This window comes from Macrotis lagotis, chromosome 7 (assembly GCF_037893015.1).
Source record: "Macrotis lagotis isolate mMagLag1 chromosome 7, bilby.v1.9.chrom.fasta, whole genome shotgun sequence".
Lineage (NCBI taxonomy): Eukaryota > Metazoa > Chordata > Mammalia > Peramelemorphia > Peramelidae > Macrotis > Macrotis lagotis.
In genome coordinates this window covers 129,926,753-129,939,829 of record NC_133664.1, presented here as the reverse complement: position 1 = coordinate 129,939,829, position 13,077 = coordinate 129,926,753, and the positions used below count along the sequence as shown (strand labels likewise).

At 33.5% G+C, this 13,077-nt stretch overlaps 1 protein-coding gene across 1 annotated transcript in view; it reads right to left on the bottom strand.

Moving 5' to 3' along the window:
• Window positions 1-13,077, bottom strand: part of CADPS2 (calcium dependent secretion activator 2) — a 713,380-nt gene that overhangs the window by 103,686 nt on the left and 596,617 nt on the right. Inside the window, exons 17-18 of the mRNA XM_074195280.1 lie at window positions 11,870-11,973; window positions 6,048-6,204 (exon numbers count right to left, since the gene is read on the bottom strand). Of these exons, the coding sequence (XP_074051381.1) occupies window positions 6,048-6,204; window positions 11,870-11,973 (261 nt within the window). The remainder of the gene's footprint in view (window positions 1-6,047; window positions 6,205-11,869; window positions 11,974-13,077) is intronic.

The following is a 13,077-nucleotide window of genomic DNA, read 5'->3' as shown; positions in this document are numbered from 1 at the left end:
CAATTTAAACAAATGTAGATGCTATTCTTTAGGAAAGTGGTATTTAGAAAGCTACTCTGGCATAGTCTTACTACCTTGTCATTTAAAGTCCATGCTTTCTATATTGCTTCTAGGCCATGGAGGTATAGACAAATTTATAAACAACTATTCTTGAATTTCAGAAGCAGATCTCTTTTATGCACTTGAGGTAGAATAACATGCAGGTGTCAACTCTCCATATTTCAAAGCTTGAAGATTAACCTAATATGCAATATGGTGACCTAACAGTTCTTCATTTGAAAGAAATCTGAAAAAATAATCTCTGATATAGCCTCAGCGTGAGAATAACCCAGTGGGATTTCCACCTCTTCATTTCTTAATGAGTTTTTTGATAATGAGAGGTGACTTTGCCAGTCACTCTGGGCTCTATTATGGCTAATTTGACTCCACTTCACTCTCCTTGTTAATTATTAACACTAGCCTTTTTATCCTCATGAGACCACATTCCAATTTTTTCTTTTTAGATTTTTATGAGCCTATCTTTCTGAAGGTGAAAGTCTTCACGAATAGGTTTTCACTTAGTGTAAAGCCAGAACATTTATTATTTGTTTAGGTAGAGACTCTGTGACATTGATTATATAAGCACTGGTGTCTTTCTGATGGCTTTAATGTGCTAGCAATGTGAAAAGGCTGTTAATTAAAGAATAAGCACCGTGGTATTTTTCACTTGGGAATCAGTTCCCAGGAGAATGGTCATTTGCCACTTGCTAGCATATCCACAGATTAAAAGGTGACTAGCTCCAAGGGTTTGCCTTTCAGTCATGCTGAACGAAATCATTTGTGCAATTTCCAGATGGCTGTCATTTGTCAGAAATGGTCACTTGCTCTATCTATTATCATTGGGAAAATGATGGAGCTGAGCATGCAAACCTAGCATTTGTTATTTACTCTATCATCATAGTCTTTCAGTATCGTTTAAACTATCCTGCTAATTGCTTCATTATGAAAACATATTTATTTCTCTTCAATTTTAATAAATCTCCCTTTCAAAACTGTTTCCTCAGAATCTATTTAAAGTGATTACCTATCTAATTATCTCTTTATGGGGGGGGAGGGGAGAGGAGGAGAGAGGAATAGAATGAGGGAGAAGTGTGGAAAAGCACAAGGTAGGCTCTGACATTCTTTGGGGGGTGGGAGTTAGGAAGTCTGAGTTTGTTTTCATTGTCAATCTTGCTCTGGGAATCAGTGGGTTAGACTGTGAGGGGTGGGAGATTGGGGACAGTTGCTTTAACTCTGATGCAGCTGGTACTCCTCCCTAGAGGAAACTGTGTATAACCTCCAAGGGTTTGAAGAGTTGTCTTCCCCTAATCATGGCTAACTTCAGGCTTAGAAACACAGTACATTTTAAGTTTTTTTCTGTAACAAAGTAAATTTCATATTTAGAAGATTCTCTCCCTCCTCTCCACACTCATCAATTTGCAATAATTAGAACACTTAGTGACAGCTTTGTCTCCAAGGCTTGGTGACAAATCATAATAGAATGGCAATTGTCTTTCATCCAGAGCTAAATATTCCAAGTTACATTTAATGTGCAGGATTGGACATCTAATGTTTTATTAGTTGGTTTGGGTTCATAAATGGAATGTGGAATCTCATCTTTTTGACTATGAATTCAGAGCCTAGCAAAGAAGTTGTACTTTTTTTTAAACAACAGTAAAAAAAGAGGAAAAAAAAAGAAAAAAACATTTAAATGATGCTTCATAATGTATTATAATGGAAAGAAATATTTATTAAGTCAAGAAATATTTATTAAGGGCCATCAAACTAGCTACTGTGTTAAGCACAATACAAAGAAAGGCAAAAGGCAGTCTTGGCTTTTGTCTAATGATGAATTAAGAATCAAGGGACCTGGGTTTAAATCCCTGCTTTGCAATTTATTAGTTGTGTAACTTTGGGCAAGTCACATCAACTTTGAGGGCCTCAGATTCATCATTTTATGACGGGGTTAGACTAGGTGACATCTCAAGACCCTTCTAAATTAAAAAAAATGATGGTTCTAGGAAATTCCTTGTCTAAAAAAAACTTCATGTCAAAGTTAGGATTAAATATTAGCTAATTCATCATTAGCCTGAAAATCTAATATAATATTCTTAGAACTAGATGGGAGAGAAATCTGAAATACTGTCATTGTTGAATTAACAACTCTCAGCAAAAATGATTAAGCAATCTAGCTGTTTGAATGGCAACTCTGTAAAACCAATTGGCAAGCAATTCCTTTTTGTCCTGTTTAAAATGTAACATTAGCTTACCTTTGATTATGTTAAGTTTAGCCACCTAACATCAGAATTTGGACTTTAAAAAAAAAAGGATACTTTTAATTAAATCAATATGATGGAAATTTCCATACCTTGGTATTGATTTATAGGTTTTAGAGGTTAAATATATAAAAATCCTAGAGCTTTTCTGAATGTCTTTCATAGAGCACAGGACTTTTTTTTGTTATCTGAAACATTGACTTTTGGAAAGGAATTGAATTTACAAAATTACAGGTGATTAAGAAATGAAACAGCATGACTTTCCATAATGACCCAACAACATATTTCATTATAATCAACATATTATAATTACACATTGATAAGAGCATACAATTATTGTTATTGACATCAACAATAATTCTATATATAATTTACAAATATAGCTGAAAACTTAAAAATATGTATTTATTGGTCATAACTTTTGGTTGCAATTTCTAAATGAGTTAAAGGTCTGCATTTCATTTCCAATTCCCTAAACTATACCCAACTCTTGGTACTAAAAGGAAATTATGACACAGGGGAACTTTTCCATTTACTTGAATGCACTAAAGAGTTGATTTTCTCAGAAATAATTGCTGTTTTTTAAAAATACTATAATCATTTTAAAAATCACAGCCAAAAATTGATGGAACTAAAATTCCAAATTAGGAATTAAGTGGTTTTTGTGGTTTAATTAAAAGTTGATTAAAATAAATCTGAAATTATTTATCTGATGCATTTTGTACTTAATATTAGAGGAATTTGATATATTATGAAGGATATGAAGAAAAATTAGAAAAGTAGCATGCTATATAAAGCCAATTTTGTTGGAAGTCTTATTTTTTTTTATGCTTTTGCCATTTCAATGTTCTTTTTGTTTCCCACCTTCCAATTATAAGGTAACACATGCTATCAAAAAGAAACACCAAAATTCCCTGAAGATCCAGTGAGTGTTCCCCCAAATAATCTTTAGAGAGAATATATCTTCATCTCTTATAGAAGAGCTAAATGCTAAAAGTCAAATAGGATACATATTTATTGTCCTTTAGTATTCACAGGATCTGTGACTTTGTGGACTATGAGCTCCCTCCATGGATGCAAACTACAATCTCTTTTACTTAGTTGTTAATTTTTGAGAGTTGCTACACTCAAGAAATTCATCCATCTGGTGGTAAAACATCTTTTCTGTATTTTATAATAGAAATAAAAGAAACCAAAACCCTTACATCTTAACATATTAGACAAGCAAAATGAATAATTCTGCTCTTCTAAAATGCTTAACATTATGATTTTAATATAGCAAGAAACATAAAGCTGCCCAAAGATGAACCTAACTATAGCCAATTTTTTTGATTATCCCTAATAACTGGGGAGAATAGTGTTAAACATAATTTTTTTTTTATTTTGGAAAAGAATGATTTTTTTTGTTCAGAAGGTTTACCTTCTTAATTGTAAATTTTTTAAAGTCAAACATTTAATAAGTACATATTGGCTGAAAGGAAGCCTTTCTTGAGCCTTTGTTCTTAATTTCTTTTCATTTTCTCACTTCTTATTGAAGCTGTATTGATTTTATATGCAATTAGTTAAACACAAATTATCTCCCTTGTTAGAATGTAAGTTCCTAAGGGTAGGGATTGTCTTTTTGCCTTTATTGGTAAGGTGCAAAGTAAGGACTAAATTTATACTTGTTGTCTTGACTTGATGACTTGTTGCCTACTGGTGGGTGAGTGGGATAATAGAGACATTTATTTAATAACAGGGAAAGTCAAAATAGAAATTTAAAAATTTATGTCAGATAATTTACATATGGGCAATTGAAAGGGGCCTATACAATTATTTGAAAAATAATTTTGTCATGGTATCATCAATGTATAATATACTGGCTTCATAAAAAGATGTTTCTGAAATGCTACATAGCTGAAATGGTCAGCTTATTTATTGAGTAAGATAATCAATATTTTAAAAGACCTCTACTGGCCAAAATAATGATCCTAAAAAAACAAGATAAAATGATACAAGGATGTGTAAAGTTCAAAAATTAAAAATTCAAGATGATGCAAAGCTACTTTTCTAGCAGTTTCTATGAAAAGGAGTCAGGGAGCTCAATGAGTATTAATAGTAAAAAAAAAAAATCAGAATAAATAAATAAATAAATAATCCTGGGAAAGCTAGGTAGGGCAGTAGACAGAGCACGGTCCTTGGAGAGGAGGACCTGAGTTCAAATTCAACCTTAGGCACTTAATAATTATCTAGTTGTATGATCTGGGCCAGTCACTTAACCCCATTGTCTTCCCAAAACAAACAAACAAAAAGAGCTATAATAAATGTAATCCTGTGTTGCTTTGATTAGGAGGGTAGAAGCAAAATAATAATTTCATTGTACTTTCTTAGACTATATGTTGGTGATTATGTCCAGCTCCTGGAACATTGACTTTAAAAGATCACAGCTAAAATTTTGGCCTAAAAAAGTAGTATGCTAGAGTGAGGGTGTCAGAGAACCTTAGATTAATTACTTAAATCTTTCGTCTTTCCCTCAGTTTCCTCAACAATCAAATGAGGAGACTGACTAGATGGTCTCTGTGTTCTTTTCAACTTCAACTTCAGGTTCACAAGTAGAGTTATGATCTTGTTCTCCTAAGAGAACGGGAATGAAACTGGACATCACTTCCCATGAGTGTCAGTCATTTGAACTAGAGACACTAATTTATCTAACTCGTGATCAGGGACTTCAAATATTTAAAAAGGTGAATTTATTTTTGTGCTTTCTATAGGACTGACTAGATTCAACAACAGGGTGGTTCTTGCAGAACTGCAGATTCTTCCTAAGAGGAAGCAGCAGTGGAGTGGGCTGCCTTAGAAAGCAGTCACTTCCTTAGCATTGAAAAGATTCAAGGAGATGTTGGAAGCCCATCTGTTAGATATGTAGTTGTAAGGATTCTGACATTAGAAAAAAAGTTAAAAAGAGTAACCTCTAAGTTCCTTTCCAACTCTGAGACTCTATGGAACTAGAAACTTTAATGGTTTAATAATGAAATAAATTTATTTTACTGGTTCAGTTTCAGAGGTAGCCTGGCAGTGAAAATTTCTAGAAAATTAAGTTAAATTTATAAAATTTCCTCCATAAACTCAAATATTCACAAGTTCCTTGCTTATAGTAAACAAAAAAACACCAAAACACAAGTACACTTATATAATTTTTCTGGAGAAGAGTGCTAGAAGGGGGTATGTTAGAGTCACCCTTATTAGTGCTAGGGATGATTGTTGAATTTTCATTGTGAGCATTTATACTTGGGAATTAAACAAATACTATAAATTAAGGGTTTGATTTGTTGTTTTATTGATTATCTAGAACTAAGAAAGTGATAGAGAAAATGTTAAGAATTTACATTAAATTTCAAAGTGTGTTCTAATTTTCAGAGAAGTAGTTGTTAAGCATCTATGTTAGCATACTCCTATCATGTTAAAAAGTTGACAAGGAGTACCATGTAGATGGATGAGGGGAAGAAATGTATGCTGAAACTTCAGGTGATATCAGGATGACCACTGTAAGATGTTAAGGAAGGTTAGCTCTGACCTGGAAAGTCCTGTTTGCATGGTAAAGATGGAAGGCAGTTCTCTAAAACATGTATTATAACATATATATATATATATATATATATATATTTACATATATATATATATGTATATATTTGTATATAAATATCTCCCTGGCTTTTAATTATATTCATACCCATATTCCCACCCACACCCACATTAATGGATCCAAACTCTTACTGTCATTTCTTAGGAAGTTATTTAGCAGTTGGAAAAGTGGAAAACTATCCCAGGAATCTTGTGGCTGAGCTTCTAGTGCTGAATCCATGTCCACAGTAAATAATGACCAAAATTTCTCTGCATGTTCAGCCAGTAGATCTGGCCACCAAGCAAATGCCTAGCAAAGGATAAAGAAAGAAGATTTGTTAGAAACAAAAATATGCCAGGCCCACAATTAATGATATTGGGAAAGTTCTTAAATAACTTTTTGGGAAAAAATTAAATTTCATAAGAATAATGAAAGAAAAAGAAAACCAGAAGCAATGGTCTATTATAGTATGAAAAATAAACATTATCTCTGAAATCTAAAAATTAATATTTAATTTAAAAAAATTTCCTTGGCTGGATTTTTAAAATTTTGCCCTCAGAACATGATTAGTTGCTTTTCTTTTCTTTCTTTCTTTTTTTTAAAGGTTTTTGCAAGGCAAACAGGGTTAAGTGGCTAGATTTCAACTCAGGTACTCCTGACACCAGGGCCAGTGCTCTATTCACTGCACCACCTAGCCGCCCCTATTTTATTTTCAATAGAAGAAAAACTAGGACTACATTTTCTCTCATTCATATTTTTTAAAGAAAATGTCAGTTTCAAAATAGTTTGATACAATGAATAAGAGCATACCTCAATTTGGAAATATTAGCTATTTTAATTATTATTGTAATTATTTTTTTAGATCAAGTTCTTTTTAAAGTTAGGAACTTTCAATGTCATGTTAAGAACCTACAACTTATACCTGAAAAACCTACTAAAAAGAAAATCAACTATTCAACTTCTGACTTCTAAGATTTTTCTATAAAATATTTAATTAATAGAATTAAGGCCCCCAAAGAATTGTTGATTAAAAGGAATTGAGATCAGTATAGAGCGAAAATTTTCAGTATAAGCTTTCCTTAAATTTTTTGCTAGATACTGTGTCTCTTAGAATGGAGATAGAATACAAACAGGAAAATTGAGAAATGAAGTAGTGAGGATGATTTTATCTCATATTTTTGTTCTCTTTTAAAGGTATACTGACAGTATATAAGGAAGGACTCAGTTTTTGATTTTTTTTTTTGGCAAGGCAGTAGGGCTAAATGACTTGTCCAAGGTCACACAGCTAGATAATTATTAAGTGTCTGAGTATGGATTTGAATTCAGATCCTTCTGACTCCAGGGTCAGTGCTCTATCTACTCTGCCACCTAGCTGCCCCAAGGAAGGACTCTGAAACCTTCCAGTGAATGATTGGAGATAAAACACAGTGTCTGGGACATTTATCACTAAAATAAGTTAAAACTGAGAAAATGCCAATCATGCTGTTCCAGGACACTTAGATAACAATAATTCCTTGTGCACTTTTTAAAGTTAATGCACATAGGAGTCTCCGAGGAAAGTGAGAGTAGAAAGAACTTGAGTTTTACATTCTGACAGGTCAGATTCTGAATTTTTCCTTCGAAATTTAATGAAGTATTAGGAAGACCCTACTAAAAAAAATCCCACAATGAACTTTGTCAGATAGGAGATTAGTTCATTTTCTTCAAAGCTATACCAGATATAAGTGCTGATGAACTCTGTACCAAGCTGAAAAGGCCTTCCTTATCCAGTAATCAAATGCATTGTTTTAGGCCTGTTTACAGAGAAGTTCAAGATCATTAGCTTGGACACTAAATGATTAAGTTTTGTTTTTTTAATCATGGTGATTTATAAAACATAAAAATATAAAAAAATAGTCTTCAATCTGTTGATTATATGGCAGCTTCTCCCTTATTCCACAGTGATGGTGATAGGAAAGAAGAAATGAGGGGAAGGGAGGAAAGAAGAAATATATCACTGAATTCCTTTCCTCAGCATCCCCTCTGCTAGAGCCTCATACAATATTAAACATTCAAATAATCAAGATCTCAAACTCACAACTGAGCTGATGCTCCCTGTATGGAATATTTCCTGGATATACATACCTCTATTCTCTACCAACTTGGGATGAGATGTTTTGTGTGAATTTAGTTTATCCTTTGAACATACCATCATCCTGGTCTGTATTGATTCGTACTATTGGCCCCAACTATGCAGTATCTAGAGAACAACATCACATCAATGACATCATAGTATCCTGGAAGGAATGATCCCAAATCAACTGGCAGTCCCCTAATCCTATGGTGATCCAGAGCTGCTTTTTCTAAGGCAGCATTTCTTTCCCTTGATACTTTTTGTTATTATTTCTGCAGAAGCAAACCCCGCTCCAATTCCTTTTCTTCACAATTCTTGTATTTATTTCTCTGTTTACTCATTTTTATCATAAATTGTAAGCTGCTTGGGGGGGGGGGAGTACTTTTTAATCTTTGTATCACTAGCATAGTTAGGTGGCACAGTGGATAGAGCATCAGGACTAAAGACAGAAAGACTCATTTTCCCTGGGTTCAAATATGGCTTTCAACAGTTACTAGCTATATGATCCTGGGCAAGTCACTTAAACCTATTTGTTTTAGTTTTTCTTTTGTAAAATGAGAAGGAAATGACAAACCACTCCAGTATCTTTGCAAAGAAAGTTCTGAATGGGGCCATAAATAGTCAGACACAACTGCAACAACTGAAAAACAAAATCCCTAGTACAAGGTCTTGTACATAGTAGGTGCTTACTAATTGCCTGTTGAATTGATTGGAGAATGAAGAATGAACTGCATCATGAATAAGGATTTTAATACTGTCTCTATCACGAATTAACAGCCCTTCACTAGGGCTTGTTTTCCTCATCTATTGTTTGATGTCCACAACTCCTATACAGATAGATAATATGGTTGAGTCTACTAGAAAGTATAACTGGAACATCTAGTTCCTCTGGAATTGTGTCAATTATGACACCTTGTAGTTGGATAGGCTTACTGGTACAACTGAAAATGTAGTCATTATTCCGAGAGCAAATTTAGTCTTGAGGTTCACCAGAAAAGATTATATAACCTTCCTATGAAGGAATAGGAATTCTGAGGTAGGGCTGAGAGAGAGGAGGTCGTTAGACCTTCAGAGTGAGGGAGAAAAGTTACTGTCAAAGATCTGAAGGAGATGAAACCTGCTTATCTGAAAATTTGCCGAAGGACAGAAGCAACCTTTTAGCCCTGAAAAGTAAACTGCCACTGTGAACAGAAGTAGAATGGAAATAAAAGGACCTGACACATGAGCCACTTGAAGGTCTCTTGGAGGCAGATAGATTAACCTCTACCAAGGGAGTTGATCTAGGTACTCTTTCAAGGAGTCAGGAAAGTCTGGTTTGAACATACAGCAAAATAAATATTAGACCTGGGAGCTAGAACACCGATTCACTTTAAATGACATTGCAAACCAGAAAATTCACTCCCCATAAATGTTAAGAGAAAAATAGATTTGTCAGTATATGAAAAAAAAATCCCCAAGACATATTGATTCACTGAGATGGGTAACAGGAAAATTGGTGATATGTAATTAATCACTGGTAACATACACCCAACAACATTACAACACCTAGCCTAATTAGAGAATGACTCATCCTTGAGTTTCAAGGATAAAAATTGTCTTTAAAATAATCAGATTTTTTTATAATAAAGTGCCATAAAATAAAGAGAGATATACTAGCAATATGGGTAAAACAATGTTACTTTGTGTGCAAAGGGACACATACCTCTCTTCCCTGAGGGAATCCAAGGATTTGAAAGCATTGTAGAATGGGAAAACATTACAATATTAAAAAAAAACAAGAAATTCATTGTCATAGTTTTTATTATGGAATCTTGTGTTTTCTGACTCTAGTTCTATATAGTCTCATGTTAAGGTGGCCTATATTCAATAAACTTAATTTTTTTTGGAGGTTGGAAAATAATATCTGTTTTTTGTTTTGTTGGTGCCCATTACATTTTAATATGTACATTAGTTTTCCTGCAAATTTTGATTGTAATTGCAATGAGTATGTAACATTTAATAATTACCTTTAAATGGTAGGAAATGAGGATCACAATAGAGTAATGAGTTTGAACCTTACATAATTACCTTTTCCCTTATTGGTGCTAGTAAAGAAAAATATGCACAACTATTCGGACCATAAAGAATCTATCTCTTTTATAGAAAAATACACTGTAATTTGGTATCCAATCAGAATTAGTTGTTTTTTCATTTGAAAAAGTCTAATACTCTGATGATAATGCTTTGCAACAAAAGACAAAGAGAAAACACATCTATTTTATCAAATAATCATTTGCAGTATAACACAGCAGTGATACCAGTGTAGAATAGAACCTCCTGGGAATTCATCTCAAATTATTGAAGCAGCTGTTTCTTCAGTTTAAAATAAAATATCCATAACAAGTTCACACATGACAGATGCAAGGTAAAAACTAGATTCCACAGTGTGAGCGAAAAGCAGATGTTTTGAATGATCATATTTATAACCAGATACAATAAATTTTCGTTTAACCATGGTATGGTTTCATGGATATCTTTACTCAGGGAGTTGTTTAAAATATACTTCCTATAGCTTTTTACATTTTTTGAGAATAGGTTTTCATTAAATGTAAATGCCCTATAAATTTTAGATATATATGCACATACACATTTTCATATATATATATATATGTATGTATATATTCACTTTTTGTGGTTCCTCAATAACCAAACTGATTCTATAGGGCTCAATTTTATTATGCCTTATGTAAAGAAAGTTTCCTCTTCCTTCTCTAGCAAAAAAAAAAAAAGAAAAAAAATGAAAGGAAGGAAAAAAAGAAGAAATCTCTTTCATTATTGTAAATAAAAGCCCTGACCTTATGTGGAGTCACTTTTAAAGTCTAAACTAGGAGAATAAATATTAATTTTAGTATGTTCAGATAATGCTAACTTGAAATTTGAATTTGAAAACCATTGCTTTTTATCAATTAAAAACACAATGAAAACTGATTTAGCTAGCATTTATATAGGCTTTAAGGTTAACAAAGTGCTTTATCTATATAAAGATTTGACCAGCTTGTGTAAAGAAGTAGAAATTTGAAGGTTAATATGCTACTTGGAAGTCTCTAGTAAACTTCTGCTTGGACTCTACATTAAAAGCATTATAGAGATGCCAACTATTATGACTATTTCCCAAGCCAGAATTGCTCACTTACTTCTCCGTACTATCATAAAACTTTGTATATCTCAGTGGACTTGTACATTATGTCTTTTATTTATAGCTATCTGTGTACAAGGCTCACTCTTCCTACTTGACCCTAGGCCAAGCTGGCTATGGGAGGCAGTGGGACATGGTGGACAGTATTGGATATGGAATCAAGAAGGCTTGGATTAGTGAATATCATCTACAACACTTATTAGCTGGCTGCTTGGGGCAAGTCTATTAACCTGGGTCTCAGTTTCCTCATTTGTGAAATAAGGAGGTTGCCCTGTGGATGACTTCTAAGGTTCTCCCAAACTCTAAATCTATGAACCCTTGTCTGATTCTTCATTCTGTTCTCTCAAAGCAACCTACTCACTCTTTTTTGATAGCAGATACTCAATACCTGTCCAGGTTTTCTTGAACTGAATTGCTTTAAAACTACACAAGCTTTCTGTGACATTTCATCACCTCTGGTACTATCACAAATCTCTCTCTTTCTATGCCTTTCAATTTCTAATTCTGAACCAAAGATTTCATCAAGGAAATGCAAGCATAATTTGATTTCTATTCATTTTACATAAACTTCCCTCCCTGAAGGTGAGTGGCCTGATGTGGCTAACCTGCTCTTTAGTGTTGCTCCTATTAAAGGAAAAAAAAAGTGCCTGGAGCATAATTCTACATTTAAAAACCATTTTCCTCACCTCTGAATGATGCTCTTCATTCTGCTGTAATACCTCTATGCAGAGCTCTGCTAGATGGAGGACTTCCTCTAGCTTTCTAGCAGGAGCAGCGTGGTTCATGATCTCTATAGCAAAAAAAGAGAATTACAATGATATTACCTTGGAAAGTCTCAACCACAAGACAAACATATTCTAACAGTGCTGAAATAGAGAATGGATGGATGGTAGGTTTTTTTTTTTGGAAGCAATAAGTAATTCAAGACAACAGATACTCTACAATATAAATGAATCCACAATAGTAACAGTAGCAAAACCCAGTTCACTGGATTACAGAAAATATTTCACCTTCAAAGCAATCACAGGCAATTGGGAGTGCTTTTCTGTTTAATACAGAGCAACTAACAGGTGCATCAGTACATTAGATGCTCAACTTCTGTAACAAACAAGTTATAATTTTCTTCAAGGTCAGGAATACAAAGAGAGGTTTTTTTAAACTCTCTCTTCTTTCATTGTATCATCAATACAATGCCATCCTCACAGATGAGTCATCTTTTTAATTTGCAAAAACCTGGTTTTATAGTGGTGGTTGATTTGCCATTGAAATTCCAAGTTTGAAATGTCTATATTTTAGGTGATCACAAAAATTGAAAAAAAATTTTTTTAAAAGTACAAAATCACCTAAAACCACTCTGACAGCATGCAATTAACTGATTTCCTTCCCAGCTCTCCCTTCTAAATAACCCACAGTTCTTTGAAGCTGAAGGTTCTTTCATTATTGTAGCAAACTGGTGCTCTAAAAAGACAGGTCATAATAGGATTACAAGGTAGTGATCCAAAACTCAGCACCAATGAAAGCAAATAGCTCATTGAAAAGACACAACTAATTTGGCAGGAATGAGAGATGGATGCTGCCAATATTGAAAATGTTTCAAAAGTTGATTTGTAGAAAAGAATTTCAAGTAGGAACTAAAGAACATTCAACATAAATACTTCTTTGGCTGGAGGGGCCTTATTATCAAGGAAGTTATAGGAAGGAAACTAAAGCTTTTAGGAAATAAAGATTCCTTCTCTAGGAAGCCTACGGGGTTTCTTTATTTTCCTGATAAAGAGGATTCTACTATTTCTTACCATCGCATCCCAATGTCCCAAGGGATTTACTTGGTAGAAGATTATTTATTTCTCAGATTTCTTCCTCTCTGGACCAAGTAAAGAGGCCAGTCACCAGAGTC